General features: G+C 45.2%; 1 protein-coding gene across 2 annotated transcripts; it reads left to right on the forward strand.

Moving 5' to 3' along the window:
• Positions 1–1,817: 1,817 nt before the first annotated feature.
• Positions 1,818–16,759, forward strand: LOC134099631 (interleukin-1 receptor accessory protein). 2 transcript variants are annotated; one of them, XM_062552572.1, is made up of 12 exons: positions 1,818–1,952; positions 2,582–2,692; positions 4,150–4,241; positions 6,994–7,261; positions 7,894–8,083; positions 8,639–8,822; positions 8,982–9,053; positions 11,216–11,360; positions 12,021–12,169; positions 14,237–14,380; positions 14,661–14,804; positions 15,913–16,759. In XM_062552572.1, the coding sequence occupies exons 2-12, from the start codon at positions 2,610–2,612 to the stop codon at positions 16,347–16,349; spliced, it is 1,908 nt and encodes a 635-aa protein (XP_062408556.1). In that variant the 5' UTR covers positions 1,818–1,952; positions 2,582–2,609; the 3' UTR covers positions 16,350–16,759. The 2 variants fall into 2 exon arrangements, with proteins under 2 accessions (XP_062408556.1, XP_062408555.1); XM_062552571.1 differs by lacking the exons at positions 1,818–1,952; positions 2,582–2,692 and adding an exon at positions 2,774–2,854.
• The last annotated feature ends 325 nt before the right edge of the window (positions 16,760–17,084 follow it).

The raw sequence follows: 17,084 nt of genomic DNA on the forward strand, positions 1-17,084 counted from the left end.
TCGCTACATAGTTATGAAGTGAGTCATTGTTTTGGAAATCAGCATGGAACCACTCCTCTCATCCACTCCCTCTGGCACATGTTCTGCTTGATCTGTTTGAAAAGACTCCAGATTCCGGGAACATTCCCAGATTCTCGAAAGTCTACTACACTAGAAGCGATAGTGAAAGTATCACAGGGCCCGGGGAGTGATACACTTCTGTGGAACAACCCAACCCAATCCTACCCGGCAGTTCTTGAAATCACATGTGTGTCATAGTCCAGTCCTTGTCCTATTTCACCACCATGTCAGTTTGCACTGCAAAGAAGTTTTAAGTGGAATTTGTGATTTATTAAGCATTTTTCATTTTTATAAATGTGTTATAAACTATACAAGATTATTATTGTAAATCAGTATGTTGAGTGTGTGTGGGGGGGCGCTATGGTAGGTGTGTCAGAAACACTTCACCATCTGTCAGGACAGAAAATCATCAGTGGCTGAACATGCAAAGACACCAGCCAGACAATTTGCTCACAAAGAATGCATTCAACAGAATGAAAGTGACTGCAGTAAGTAAGTAAATAGATAGATAGATACAGTAGAAAGATAGATAAATAGATAGATAGATAGATAAGGTGAACAGGATTTAAAAGATAGTGTTCCTAACTTGTGTGCTGGCTTAGTGTTTACAGTATACAGTATAATAATATAGTGGTGGAGGTATATTGTTTATTAGGGTTTTTATGGCAGTAGGAATAAATGAGTTACGGTAGCCTAAGTGTTTTTCCTGATGAGGGGGACTTTGCAGTGGCGGCCTGATAGTAATAACTGGAAGGACTTGTGCAGGGGGTGGATGGAATCTACTATGGTGTGGTTGGCCTTCCTTTCAACTGTTAAGAGTATGGAGGACAGATGATTGAGTTTGTTTCACACTAGCTATTTTACTTGCTTGGTTAATGATCGGAAAAGGCTTTGACTTTTAGTCTTAACTAGGGCTGTCAATCGATTAAAAAAAAAAAAAAAAACTCTGTGATTAATTAATCTAAATGAATAGCATATAGCCTATTTTTTGCTGTGAAAGTATTTGAAAAATATTTAAATTCAATGAATCATTGAAAAATCAGCATTAGTGACATTTAAGTTGAAAAACGCTTATATTATTATTTTCACTGTTCAAATAATGACCATAACAATCTATAATATAACCTCATATGAGGAAATAAATTCAAAAGTGCTTCGGCAAGAAGTATTTTTTATTTTTATTTTTTTTGCCCATAGCCTACAAGACATCTCAGGCCACATTTATGGTTATGGTTATGAAGTCCCTGAATTTTCTCAGCAGGACCAGGCATTGTTCTGCCTTCCTGAAGCTACACTGAGTCAGTATGTTGAGAGAAAGAGAGGAAACAGTCAAAATTGTGAACGCCACCCGACCGACTATTCAGCCTAAACTGTTCAAACAGGGGGTGTGGGTGGGTATGCACAGGATAACAGTAATGCAACATGCATGTTGATTATATGCAACAATTATGAACTCAAGTCTCCCCCACAAGGGAGGCTGCCTACACTGGGCACACTCCACCAGTCAAAATCAGTTGATATACAGCTACCAACCAGCTCTGTTGTTCTGCATGCATGCATGTGGCGAATCTCCCTGCCGTTCATCACACATAGGCTTTAGGATAGGCTACTGCTGTGTAGGTATGAGCAACGCTTAAACGACGTTATTCAGTTTGTGAAAGTGTACAAGCAATCGGCAAAAAAACCAAAAACTATTTCGGCAACATCTAAGGTCAGCGTCATTGTCAGGAAGTTACTGTGTAATAGGAGTTTCCATTGGGAGGAGCTAATGGGTTGGCTCTATCACTATATCAGGTAGCCTTAAAACTTAAGTCTAAAGAAAATTGACAAGACGGAGCCTATGGCAAACTTGAAGGTGGGGACCACGTCCACCATCGACCACGACCGCTATTGTAAGTAGCCTAGCTTCCGCAAGTTAATTCTCAAATTTAAACTGAAACTCAGGACTTGATTTGCCTTATAAGTTATAGCGCCTACAACTAGCGTTGTCTTGTTGTTGGCTACTTTTAAATTATGATGTTAGAAGTAGCCTAAAGATAAAGTTACTCTTTACAACTTACATTACAAAATATCACGATATGTCACTGTCATTTTGGAAGATTAGATCTTAATTTGATCGAGTTCGGTTAGGCTACCTACATTATTACGAAATGACAACTAACGTAAGCGGAAACTAGCCGACTAGCCCCTGATGTCAATGAAGTGTCATGCATATTTCGCAAAGTAGCCTAGTTTACATCCAGCAGCAGGACGACCGTAACTCACGAGGTGGACAGGTGAGTTTATAAAATATCCCCTCACTGGCAGCGCAAGCCCATCTCGTGGGTGGTGAACTGTGTCGCTTTGATTGGATGAGTTCCTTGGAGCAGCCCGTTCCTTTCCGCGCCTGCCTTTTGCCTTAACGATTTACGGTCGCATGCAGAAGGGGTCGTTAAATCAAAGCCTGTCCCTTGCTGGCATATGTGCACAGTGCCTTGCTCGGTTTCCTCTACATTTCTAAACGGAACTTTACCTGACTCAGCCGCAGATTGTCATCTTGCTGCGCCACTATGCCCTGCCCTGCCCTGCGTGTCAGATCGCCCGAGGAGAAGTCCCCCATCCCGCGGCGGAGAGTGGATGTACCACCGGCCATGTGAGTAGTCTATCGGACATAACAACCAATGCTCCGTTCATTCACAGATTTCATACAAATACTACAGACCTACACAACGCACCATACCATGGGTATACTACGACAACCTCCTATCCTACCTACTAGACTTAAACGGATCTCGTACATCGCTATGATTGTCGTGTAAGTTTTGACCACTTATTTCCTCAAGACCAAAGAGAGCTATTGTCTGTGTAGTTTGGTTAAAGATTTAGGGGAATGCACGTCAGTGATGTGGTGTAGGCTACTGTAGGAAATGTCCAGTCTCCAGTTGACAACGATCAATTGTTGGTTGACAGACTGAATCGTTCCATGACTCGCTGTTGTCCTTGTTTGGCCGAGGACACGGCAAGACTAGCCTACGATCGATCACCAAGTATAATTTGATTTTCCATTCAGGAAATAATGAGATGTCCGTCCGAGGCAGCATTTAGTACACCGCAGGAGCAGCTCAACCCTTTTAAGTAATTCAAGTGACTCATTTAAAACTTCTTTACATCGATCGACTTTCTACGCTGTTTTTCCTGTAATGCTATAATGAATACATCGACTAATTCAGCACTAATGCATCTCAGGAAAATTAAAGCGCCACGTTTGTGACTGTAAGATTAGCAAAATTGGGTTTTTTAACGAAATTGGACGACACTCAGAGAATGTGGCATTTTAATCATCTTATGTTGGCGTTTAAATGCTTGTTAGTCAGAAGTGGTCTGTCTTCATTTGGCTGCACATCTTGTCAGTCAGTGTAGGCTACACAGTAATGTGTTTTCCTCATCAAATGTGTTTAAAAATCACCAATTTATGATTCTCTGTGTGAACTTAATTTAAAAAGGACATAAACAAGTATATAGCCTCACCTACCTACTCTCCGCCTGTGTGCAATAGGAGTGTATCTGGGAGAGAGGCAGTTTAGAGTACCTGTAGTTTCTCATTGCCACAGCAGTAAAAGGCGGTGATGTATAGGGCAGTTAATAAGTGGGAGAGGCATCACTCTTACAACTCTCTGAAGATTCGCCGTCAGGATCCAGCCGTATCTCTCCCCTGGCGCGTAACCATCTGTGCACTCTCACTCTCTCAGATGTGTAGGCATTCGGCTTGTCTAATTCCAGCATTCATTCACTGCATCCTCTTTAGTGCACACACACACACACACTCACACACACACACACACACACTTACTTTCTCTCTCTCGCTGATGCACCACACACACATACACACATGCACGCATGAATGCAGTGCACACACACACACACACACACACACACACACAGAGTCTCTCATCTCCATTTTGAGCATCTGTGTGCTGTAATAAAAAGAAATGTGAGTCTCCACCTCAAGTGAAATATGTTTGAGTGTGCGATCAATAGAGTGGTGGATGAATAAATATACTATCAATCTGTCGCCTCACGCTCTCTTATTCTCTTTCTCCTTCCTCACAGGGTTGCCCTCATCATCTCCCTCCTCTCGTTCGCTGTGGTGATTGGGGAAGGGGAGGCCACTGAAGCTGCCACTCAAGTTAATAACCACTCAGGTGAGACTCTGATGACATTCGATTGGTTGCCTGGCGTTTGTTTTGATAACCAACGCACTACAAGTATCCACCTTAACCCTACTTTCATCTGGTTTTCATCTTCTGTCCACTCTGTTTACATTATAAGTTTCTCAGCAGGCTAACAAGAATATTCTTCAACTTAAATTTCTTTCGAGTGTAACTCAAATTCTGCACTCAATAAGGATGTTCTATATATGACTGGCATAAAAATATACTGTATATACGTTTGCTTTTACATTGCTTAGCATGCATCAAGCACTGTCAACCACCACATTAAAATCAATACATCGCAGCTTCGGCCCGGAAATAGAATACCGGATGTCTGAGGTGTCATGGAGATGCTCAGTGTTGGCTCATGTAAATGATGGATTCTACTGGCCTTCTAGTGACCCTATGAGCTGTGAGGATCTTATCCAGAGATCATGCATTTCCTGTGTGACTCCATGTAGTCATTAGCTGCTAATAAGAATCACCGGTTGCAGGAGCACATAATCCATGTCACGTTTGCGCGTAGAACCAGTGCTGATATAGTTGAGCTGAATAAGCAGTTGTGTTACTGGTTACGGTGTTCACTCACACTGAAGTGAATGCAGGGAGGGGGGTTCGTCCCAATGACCTTGGCATCATCAGTCTCTCTCTGGGAGTCGGCAGCCAGCGGAGAGCTTTTAGCCAGCGAGCCCAGGTGTAGTGGCCAGCGGGGAGAAGCAGCTGCAGAGCTCTCTCTGCTACTGTTCTGTTTGTGCTTGGCTGGGACTTTTCCAATGGTACAGTAGGTCACACAGCGCGGCGCAGCGCAGCGTGGCGCCGCACATCTCCTCCGGACAGACTCCCCCCTGGGAGGAGAACACCTTTTGAGGGTTTCTCATTTGGATCCTGATGGGAGGGGAAAAAAAAGATGGAGGTGGTGGGATGAATTAACACCCCCCCCCCCCCCAACACACACACACACACACACACACACACCTCTACCTGCCCTCCCCAAGCTCCGCGGGAAATGGATTGTTCCAGAAGCGCTTCATTTGTAACGTCCCGCGCCATGTGCTGGTATGTAGACGATTTTAATGGGAAGACTAATCCCCCTCCACGGAGAAACTGACAGGGCAATTACCAGCAAACTGCCGACCAATGTAGCATAGATCGCCCCACCCCCACCCCCACCCACGCCCCCACAAACACCGCTACCACCATAGTCAACAAGGGCAGGCAAGAGGGGAAGGGGAACGGATCATCGTAATGGGAACCACGGTTAGGCTACCGGCCTGAGACCTATTCAGAATTCGGATCTGGAATCTAAGAGTTGGGATGTGATTATGGGGCGTGTTTCAATCGATGCAGAGAAAAACATGCCCTCTGCACACAATTACTGTAGATAGACCGAAGCACCGAACCAATCAGAGCTATGAAGTAACCTACCGTGAAATCCTACAGAAAACAGTCAGAGCATCCATCTTTTGACAAATGCCTTGATATCACTGTTTTCTTTTTTATATATATATATATATTATATATATATATATAAAGTTATTGCGCTTTACAGTAATATCTTGCACCTGGACACCGCCTGGATGATTCCATCGGTCCGCACGATTCCATCGGTCTGCCCGATTCTCACGATTTCATAGAGGCATGTGAATGGAACAAGTCCAGACCGAACTTCCCGACTTCAAATGTTGTGGGTGGGGCTGAAGTTGGCTGTCTGCTCAGGCTGGCAGTGACCTACTTTACCTCGAAAAAACTAAACCAAACCAAACCCCTGCTTTCTGTGAAATGCATGTCAGGAAGTTTTATGGTCACCTGTATGACCATATATAGCACAAAGTCTGTGCTAGTGGTTTCTGTGTGCTGATTGGGAATTTGTTTTTGCCTGCACCTCTGTTGAATATGTGGTCTGACAGTCAGTATGTAAGTTAGTGTGTGTGTGTTAGTGTGTGTGTGTGTGTGTGTGTGTGTGTGTGGAGATGGTGAGTGTTCAGCATGAAGTGTGCTCAGTGTCTCAGCATGTGAGTTTTGATTTAGTTGTGCCTGTGATGAAGGATGCCGTTAAATATGTGACAGCTTTGATGCAGTGTCATAACTCATGTTAATGCTGTAAGCCAGCGCTAACAGTCCACATCTGCTCACTGGCGAAAAATAGTTTCCCCTGTTCCCTTATTAAGCTTGTGTGTGTGTGCGTGTGCGTGTGCGTGTGCGTGTGCGTGTGCGTGTGCGTGTGCGTGTGTGTGTGTGTGTGTGTAAAATTGTGAGAATTTGTATATGTGAGATCATTAATGCTCAGCCATTTCGTCGAGGCCTGGCAGTTGCTGATGTCACTGTTTTAAACTGTAATTGATTGAGTCTATATAATGTTTAAACTTTTACAAGCCATTTATGTCATAAATTTGATGACCCAATTACTGGGCATTTATAGCTACAGGAAGCCCAAGTGAGCTAAACTGTGTTTGAGTGTAAGATAAATGCCAGAGTCAGGATCCTGAAATTGATTAAAATCGCTTATTGATCAAGCCTTTGCTCTTTGCTCCGAGTATTCTTCACTAAGTGCTCACGATTCTCATGGGACATCCGCTGGCAGTGTTCCAGTTATCTGTGTGTGTGTGTGTGTGTGTGTGTGTGTGTGTGTGTGTGTGTGAGAGAGAGAGAGATTACACACATGTTTGTATTCCTGTGGGTGTTTAGTCCATACCACTGTGCTCTATTAACCTGCCCACCCCCTGTGTCCCCTCTTCTCCCCCAGAGTCTCAGTGCCTGGACTGGGGAGAGGTGGAGCAGCCCGTGGCTGTGCAGGAGGGGGAGGTCGGGTGGCTGCGATGCCCGCTCCACCACAACGTCTACAACTACAGCGCCACGCAGGCCAGCGGCCTCACCCTCCTCTGGTACCGCAAGGCAGCCGGCCAGTCTCAGGAGGAACCCATTAAACTCAAACAGTACCCCAAGGACAGAGAGTGGCTGTGGCTGGAACCGGCCACCCAGCAAGACTCGGGCAAATACACCTGCATGTTGAGGTACACAATTGTCTGTCTGTGTGTGTGTGTGTGTGTGTGTGTGTGTGTGTGTGTAAAATGAGAGAGAGAGAGAGAGAGAGAGAGAGAGAAGAATGACAAAAGGAAGAATATAGAGTAATTGGTTGAACTAGAATGACTGATGTTCTGTTGGGGATCTAATCCTGACTCCATATGTCTTAATGGTCAATGCGCACTCTTAATGTAAATAGATGTAGCTTTTTCAAACATTGCATCATGGCAAGACAATGTAGGGTTTTTTTTATTGAAGGGGGAATGGCTACAGAGCGGCAAACGCAATGTGTGCCTGTTTTAACGACATTTAACAATATGTTTCCAAATTTGCCACTGCACTCACTGGTGTCTGTAGCAGGACACGTGCCAAGTTTGAAATCAGTCAAATGTGTAAAGTATTAAAATAATCCTCAACAGTCTCAGTCTTCTAATCTAGGCCTTAGATGGACTAAAACTGAGACCCAAACGTTTTGGGCTTAACCCATCTTCAGTGTTCACAGTCTGATGGTATAATCTGAGTCACACGAGTTGAACACAGTAAATAAAAAAAAGTGATAGCTAAAGAAAATGTGACGATGGAGATGCAGAAAGATCGCTCAGGATGATCTCTGATGTTGCAGCAACAAGACATTTTGCATCAGGGTCTCCATGAGGCTCGAGGTGATTCCCCCAGGAGCCGGGTGTGTGGAGCAGGTGGTTGTAGCGCCCAAAGAGGTGCGCATCCCCCTCATGGGCATGAAAACGTTCTCGTGTCCCGACGTCGACATGGTGCAGCACCGCCACCTCAGCTACACCACCACGTGGTACCATGTGAGTTCAAACTGTGTCATGTATGTGTGCATGTCATGTTATGGTTATGCTTATGCTTCAGTACTTAACAGAAGCCTTTGTCCAAAGCGTATGTACAGTATGTGTGCATGTCGTGTGTGTGTGTGTGTGTGTATGTGTGTGTGTGTGTGTGTGCGTGTTTGTTTGAGTGTCAGCTTGATAGATTAAGTCAACTTTTGTGAAGGTTAGCGTCTAGTGACAAATTGAAGGAAAAGTTGGGAAAGTTAGGAAAAATATAATGTACGTGTAATTGTGTGTTTTAACCCTGCTAATACTGCATAATAGCATACGCCTCTACAGGCAAGACACTACAAGTGAATCTGAAGGATCTTCAGAAATGAGGCCCTGAATAGTGGAACTAGAGATTATTTAAATGTATTCTTTAGAAGTGCTTTAAAAGAGTTAAAGATCTCTTTACTGTGGTATGTCTCTTCTCCTTTCCTGATATCCGTTTCCTCTGTCTATGAACAGTATGTGTACAGTATACTGTATGTCCTTCACTTTTTTCACGTCTTGATGTTTTTCTTTTTCTTTCAGAAATCTCAACAGAAATGCAAGACCATTAAAGAACTTGGAAGACAGTACATGCAAGCTGAAGGTGACAGTGTCACAGTGTATAGCATGTTCGAGTTTTTCCAGGGAAACTACGCATGCGTGGTCTCGTACGACAAGGCTGGTCGACATGTCAACTTCACCAGAGTGATCCACGCCGTCGCTGTGTGTGAGTGACGCTAATATGTCTGCTAGGTGTCATCTTCCTCCCTCCCTCTCTCGACAGCACCGTACCTTAATTGCTTATCATGTCATACTGTCTTGTCATATACTGTCTTGTTGTCATACTTGTCTCTGACCTTCACTTTTCATTCGTCCTTCATTTTAGCCAATGACAAGGTTCGTAAAGAGCCCACCATACTCAACCCGGCCGAGGGGCAAGATTACGCTGTTACGAAAGGTGAGGTGACATGGCTGCTGCACGCATCACTGATCTGGGACCTACAGTACCACACGCCTTCCTGTGCTGCGGATGTGTGGTGTAGACATGGAGAGAGTGACTGATTAGATCTCAGTGCTGTGTTACTGTGACTGTGCTAATAAGCACACTTAGCCACATGCACAGGAAGTACCAAAAGGAGAACTGACGTCTATATTTGGTTAAATGGTGTTCAGTGTTGCCACCAAAATATGTAGAGCTAATATGGCTCGGGCACACGCCTTGCATTCTAGGAATATAGCTGCCATGCTGGTAGCGCACTGAATGTAATACCCATTCATTCAGATGCTGAAGACAAGAAGCAGAAATGTAGTATTAGCGATTCTTTTCCTCTTGCGATAATGGGTGGCGCTGTTATTTGTGATTTTTTTCGGTATATATTCGGTTTATATATATTTTTTTAATCTGATACAAATGCAGACGTACTTTAAGCCTATTTTTGTATTTTGTTTGACATGAACACGTAATAAATCAGTTGTACTCCAGTGAGATTTGTTCTGTCTCTCTGTGCCCCCTATTGGCCTGGTGGTGGCAGTGCCATGGTTGTGGGCATGGCAGTGGCATTAAGCCTCATTATCGTCATACTGTAGTGTAGTACTGTAGTACACCCCACTACACAGCAACATACGACCAAGAAGGCAAAAACTAAGTAACAGGAACAAACTAATAGGCGGGAGTAAATCCATAGTAATCCATAGTAAACTAAGGAGCTGCGCCCGCAAAGTGATTTTTTTCGGTATATATTCGGTTTATATATATTTTTTTAATCTGATACAAATGCAGACGTACTTTAAGCCTATTTTTGTATTTTGTTTGACATGAACACGTAATAAATCAGTTGTACTCCAGTGAGATTTGTTCTGTCTCTCTGTGCCCCCTATTGGCCTGGTGGTGGCAGTGCCATGGTTGTGGGCATGGCAGTGGCATTAAGCCTCATTATCGTCATACTGTAGTGTAGTACTGTAGTACACCCCACTACACAGCAACATACGACCAAGAAGGCAAAAACTAAGTAACAGGAACAAACTAATAGGCGGGAGTAAATCCATAGTAATCCATAGTAAACTAAGGAGCTGCGCCCGCAAAGTTTTCACGTCATGATCCCGAGCCCTATTGCCTGAGCTGCACACATCACTTGACTGATGATGGGAGGAGCTGTTTTCCCACCACATTCGAGTCTATGGGTGCCTCGCAACATAACCTCCTCGAGCCTCGATGCTCTGTCCTCCAGGCTCGTTCCCACTGATCTATAACTAACACTGGATAGACTATCCCATTGTTGCCGCCCCATCATTATTTATGTAGAGCAGTGAGGATGAGGCCCGAGGAAGGAAGGGAGGATGTATAAAAGACGAATGAGAGGCACCCTATGTGTCCATGACTCGGGGCCCGTCCCACACCCATGTCTTTCCCACTTCACTTGTCTCACTGTTCTGACAATTAAAGGCTAAATGTGACCAAGAGAAGGACTTGACCACAGGGGGTGTACAGGTACACGTACTGGTACTGAATTGTTTAGGTACAGTATGTTAGGTTCAATACAGTTGTGTCCCGAATGCACAGCCTTTAACAGTAATCAATCAGTAAACAGTATGTGGACCATGTTTCAAATAGAATAGAATAGAATACTTTTTTGATCCCGTGAGGGAAATTCAGTTCTCTGCATGTAACCCAATTTAACCGAATTAGTGAACACACAGTGAGGTGAATCACACAATCCAAAGCAGTGAGCTGCCTGCCCAACCAGTGGCGCTCGGAGAGCAATGAGGGGTTAGGTGCCTTGCTCAAGGGCACTTCAGCCGTGGACTGGTCGGGGATTGAACCGGCAACCCTCAGGTTACAAGTCCGAAGCCCTAACCAGTAGGCCACGGCTGCCCAAATTCGAGCACCCACACAAACATATTGGTATGTCAAAAAGAACATTCAACACCTTTTTATTGTCATTGAATTTTATTACCGTACCGAAAAATAAATTAACCGAACCATGTCTCCAAGTACACATCGAACCACGTCATTTTTGTGTGCACCCCTAGATTTAGATAGTGAGATCATCACATCCTGGGGTTGATGAAATCTATCTAATCATTAGATTCTAATGTGTGTCTTGGTGGTTTCCTCCACAGGAGAGCCTGCAGCATTGACCTGTAGGGCCCTGCTGCCCTACATCGAGACGGAGGCCGGCGAGACAGAGACACAGGATCTCTGGTGGACCGTGGACGGCAAAAGAATAGAGAATGTGGGTGACCAGCGCTACAATGTCACCTCCAGGTGTGTCTGTTCTCTCCTTGCCCTACAGGTGTTCTCTCATCCTGTCTCTTATCCGTTCTCTATTGGGGCGGCACAGTTATCGCAATGGTAATCGCAATATGAGCTAACGCAATTACCTAATCGCAAAAGCTACAAATAGTCATGCACAGTTAATTTTGTCACATTTGTGAATTTTATATGAAACATCCTCCTTGATTGTGCCACTTGGCTGGTGGATGAGTGAAGTGCTTGAGGTAGAGAAGTTCTGATTGGTGAGCGTCACAGTCCATTGGGGGTGCTTTGCTTCCTGTGCACTGGCCGTGCTCACCAGTCAAGGGTGGCACAAATGAAACAGACGTTTGGAATATTGAACTGAATCAGATCATTCAAGAATCATATCACAAATATGACACATAATCGCGATCGCAGTATGTCAGAAAAATCGGAATTAGATATTTTCCCTGAATCGTGCAGCCCTACTCTCTATCCCTACTTTCCTCTCTCCCATCGTCTACAAACCTCTCCTCCCTAGTCACTCCTTCCTTCCCTCTCTTTCTCATCTCCTCATTTTCTATTCTCCATTTCCTCCCCAATATCTTCATTTGTTTTGCCCCTCACCAACTGCCCCGCTGTCTTTTTTTCCTCACTTGCGTTGTGTCCGTTGGTTTTTTCTCCCCGCAGGATTGTACTCGAGGAGTTGAAGGACGAGACCAGAGAGACTGTGCTGCACATTCGTGACTTCAAGGGGGAGGATCTGCACAAAGAGTTCCGCTGCTCCGCTCGCAACAGCCGAGGCAATGCCACCAGCCAAGCGATCCTCAAGGAGGAGGGTGAGTACGCACTTCTCCAACTGAACCTAGTCCTAGCCTCCAGCCTTGAGAAATGACTCACCTTTGGCCGTAGGAGTATAAGAGTATAGGGGAGACGAGTTTGGTTGTCATTTGGATAATTGATTTTTTTCGGTATATATTCGGTTTATATATATTTTTTTAATCTGATACAAATGCAGACGTACTTTAAGCCTATTTTTGTATTTTGTTTGACATGAACACGTAATAAATCAGTTGTACTCCAGTGAGATTTGTTCTGTCTCTCTGTGCCCCCTATTGGCCTGGTGGTGGCAGTGCCATGGTTGTGGGCATGGCAGTGGCATTAAGCCTCATTATCGTCATACTGTAGTGTAGGTGCTTCACCTGGCGGCAGGTGAACTTGGGCATAAAGCCTCTCTCGCTCTCTCTCTCCCTCTCTTTCTCTCTGTGTCTTGTAGTGAGTGTTTCTGCTGTACCTCTGCCACTTTGTTAATCCCAGTGTGATCGCTGCCGTAGTGGAATTTTAAGCACTCTTACCTGTAGCATTCAGCCACAGATTCAGTGCAGATTCAGCCATACAGCCATGTAGGTTCTTTGCAGGCTCATCCATCTGCAAAAGCACACTACAATGCCCTTTTGACACCAACATTTGTTTACATTTGTTGTTATAAACATGCCTAGGGGAGGACACAGCTATTTGTTTCTGTGTACCAAAACCGGCCAACTTTGTTGATGGTTGGTGTTCCTTGGTGTAAGAATATTGCCGTTCTTGTTTTGACTATGTGCAGTTCTTGGTTGTGAGAGAGGCTTGAGTGAGAGGTCACGTACACCAGTAATAAGCCTGGCTTTGTCTTGGGCTTGCTCACTTCACTATCTTGTCCCTGTCCCATTTCTCACACAGAGAGGAATATGGTCAAAAGAAGACATCTGCGTTGCACCCTCTGCATTCCTCTTCTTTTCATAGGACTATGATCACCCTTAGGAGTTCACAGACTAGCCATCCTCCCTCCGCTCAGTCTACCCATCTGCTTTAGATGCTCTCCTTTACGATGGCCCTTCCTGTGCTACAGAGGAGTTGGGATTTATTAGAGTTTTTTATTTTTTTTATTATCTCCACCCCTCTCTGGGAAGCTGTCACTTGATGGGCAGCCATGAACTGTGGCCACCTGGGACAGGGGCACTCCCTTACAGCCACAGCTGCACACACACACACACACACACACACACACACACACACATGCCCTAATCATTGGCTTTCTCTCAATAAATCCATTCATGGCCCCAGAGGCCTCTCCAACCTCTCAGCCCACACATTTGGCTGGCAGTGGGGACCCATTTGGTTTGGAGGGTGGAGATGAAGATGGATGAGGGGGCTCCATCCTGACATGATGGATTTTATGGAGATGTCCTCCGTCTCTGCTGGAGGCCACAGATAAAGTGGACTGATCTGCAAGTGTTGGAGTAGTTTGCATGAGCTGTTTATCATCAGTCTTTCTCATAGCCGAGCTGGCATAGCCCTGTCCTTGGCGAGGGTTTGTTTTTTAGCCAAAAAAAAAAAGAGAGACTTGATTTTCTGCTCGGACTTTCGAAAAAGCAGTTGAAAAATCTGATGCGGTTCCATTAGTTCCATTTCCATTAGCCTCATTTTGTTTTTCATGATTTAATATCTTTAAATTGCAACTGATTTATATACAGCAATTCGGTATTTACTTCATAATGGCTCACATCCTCCAGTGGGTTTGGTCAAAGGAAATCCGTTGCAGTGGAAGTGTACCTTATTACCACACGCTTACTCAATACATACCAATTCACCAGAGCTGCACTCGTTTCTCAAAATACCTCTCTTCCTCTTTTCTCTTTTTTTCCGGTGTACTCTCATTTCATATGGCTATATCCTCTCTCCCTCTCTCTCTTCTTTCTCTCTCTCTATCTTCTCTCCATCTCTCTCTCTTCTTTCTTTCTCACTCTGGCTATCTTCTCCCTACATCTCTCTCATCTTTCTCTCTCCCTATCTTCTCTCTACATCTCTCTATCATCATTCTCTCTCTCTTCCTGTCTTCTCTACATCTCTCTCTCTCTCTCTCTCAGTGGGGAAGCCATACGTGGAGCTGATCTGTGGGCTGGCTACGATCGTAATTATCATGGTGTCCATGTTAGTCATTTACCAAGTCTTCTGGCTGGAGCTCCTTCTCTTGTACCGCTCCCACTTTGGCTCCGACGAGAGGTCCACAGGTGAGTTGAAAAGTGTCAGTCCACCCGTATAAACATTTTACTATTGTTTGAAGTGTGTGTGTGTGTGTGTGTGTGTGTGTGTACTGTATGTGTGAGAGAGAGAGTAAGTGAGTGATATAGTGTGTGTGTATGTGTGTATGTGTGTGTGTATGTATTAGAGATTGAGTGAGTGATATATAGAGAGAGAAAGAGAGAAGGAGAGAGAGAAAGAGAGAGAGAGGAGTTTAGGATGTGTTACTCCATGTTTGACTGTGTCTGTGCTTGCTGTCGCCCCCTGCAGATGATAAGGAGTATGACGTGTACATCTCGTATGCGCGGCAAAGCGAGGAAGAGGAGTTTGTGATCAAGACACTGCGCAAGGTGCTGGAGAACGAGCTGGGCTACACCGTGTGCATCTTCGACAGAGACAGTCTTCCTGGAGGCAGTGAGTGTCCCTGCTGGCGCTACACATGCTCTGTCTGTCTGACTGACTGTGCTGTCAGTCTCTCTGTCTGTCTGTCTGACTGACTGCTGTCAGTCTCTGTCTGTCTGCCTTACTGGCTGTCTGTCTGTCTGTCTGTCTGACTGTGCTCAGTCTCTCTGTCTGTCTGTCTGTCTGACTGACTGACTGTGCTGTCAGTCTCTCTGTCCGTCTGCCTTGCTGTCTGTCTGTCTGACTGCTCAGTCTCTCTGTCTGTCTGAACCTGTCTGTCTGTCTGACTGTGCTCAGTCTTTCTGTCTGTCTGTTTGTCTGTCTGAACCTGTCTGTCTGTCTGTCTGACTGTGCTGTCAGTCTCTGTCTGTCTGTCTGTCTGTCTGTCTGTCTGTCTGACTGACTGTGCTGTCAGTCTCTCTGTCTGTCTGTCTGTCTGTCTGAACCTGTCTGTCTGTCTGACTGTGCTGTCAGTCTTTCTCTGTCTGTCTGTCTGTCTGTCTGTGCTGTCAGTCTCTCTGTTTGTCTGTTTATTCTGCCTGTCTACTCTGTCTGTCTCTTTTTCCGTCAGTCTGTCTGCCTGTCTGACTGCTCTGCTCTGCTCTGTCTGTTGGTTTGTCTGACTGCTCTGCTCTGCTCTGTCTGTTGGTCTGTCTGACTGGTCTGCTCTGTCTGTTGGTCTGGCTGTCTCTCTCTGTCTGTCTCGGTGAGCAGCAGTCTCTAGGGTGACCCATTGTCTGGCACAGATCTGTTCCTTAGGCTGCTGCTAATCTGGGTGCCCTGAATATGTGTGTGTGTGTGTGTGTGTGTGTGTGTGTGTGTGTGTGTGTGTGTGTGTGTGTGTGTGTGTGTGTGTGTGTGTGTGTGTGTGTGTGTGTGTGTGTGTGTGTGTGTGTGTGTGTGTGTGTGTGTGTGTGTGTGTGTGTGTGTGTGTGTGTGTGTGTGTGTGTGTGTGTGCGTGTGGGTGTGCGTGTGTGTGTGTGCGTACGTGTGCATGTGCGTGTTTGGATGTATGTGTGTGTGTGTGTACAGTATGTGTGTGTGTAAGAGAGAGAGAGAGAGAGATGGACAACGTGTGCTTCCACATCAGTAACCCCCCCCCCCCCCCCCCTCTTTTCAGCCATAACCGATGAGACTCTGTCTTTTGTGAACGCCTGCCGGCGCCAGATAGTGGTGGTGAGCCCCGAGCGCGAGGTCAAGGGCACCCAGGCCATGCTGGAGCTGCGGGCCGGGCTGGACCGCATGGTGTCCGGCGGGGGCCTGCGGGTCATCCTGGTCCAGTACAAGCGCATCAGCCGCGACAGCTGGGTGCGGGAGCTGAAGCGGGCCCGCGGCGTTCTGGCGCTGGTCCGCTGGGAGGGCGAGCGCTCGCAAGACCTCTCCTCGCGCTTCTGGAAACGGCTGCAGGTGGAGCTGCCCGTCAGGAGGGTCAAGGAGTCGCCGTCGTCGCTGCCGCTGGAGTCGGTGGTGACGACGACGGCGGAGGAGAGCTCGGTGCCACTGAAGAGTAAAGAGGCCGTGAGGCGCATAGGAGCCCTAAGCTGTTTAAAGGCGTGACGTTGTGTGGACAGGAGAGTTGAACAGGTGATCAGGCTCACCAAGTGCTCTAAAAGGACAAGTATTGCTAGCCTGGCTCTGACCAAGTGTTCATTTTCTCACTGATTGCATCCTGGCATCCTAGTATTATTAGCGTCCACTTGACTAGTGGAGAAGAGCACCAAGATCCACTTCCTGATTCCATGTATTATTTGTTGTTTTGTTATTAATTTATAAGTAATATTAATTGTTTGATGTATATAGAAATGTATAACCATAACCATTTCTTATTTACACTACATTAATAGGGCAGCTCTAATTTTGCACTCTTTTTCATTTGTATCTATGTTCAACATTTATTATATATAACATCGTTTTTATATATATACATATATTTATACTGTCTTTTTTTTATATTAAATTCGATATATTTTCCATACACTCAAGTCTTTCAAGATTATTTCATCTGTTTTCCTTACATCACTACCATTATCATGACTATAATCTTTTGCAATCTCAAGATCTGCCATCTTTTTCTCATGCTAGAGATTATTAGTACACAATGGCAGTTGTCTAATGGGAGAGACCTCTGGAGTCTTGCACTTGTAGTGCTCTTGTTTTAAAGGCCTAGATTGTAGAGGGAAGGATTATGTCCATGGACCCCCGATGAATACTTCTGTTCGAGGGATTTGATTATGTATCCATTCCATTCTATTCATACTATTTCTTGGGGTTTGTACTGCCTCTGTTAGGTAT

This window comes from Sardina pilchardus, chromosome 13, assembly GCF_963854185.1.
Source record: "Sardina pilchardus chromosome 13, fSarPil1.1, whole genome shotgun sequence".
NCBI classification, from domain to species: domain Eukaryota; kingdom Metazoa; phylum Chordata; class Actinopteri; order Clupeiformes; family Clupeidae; genus Sardina; species Sardina pilchardus.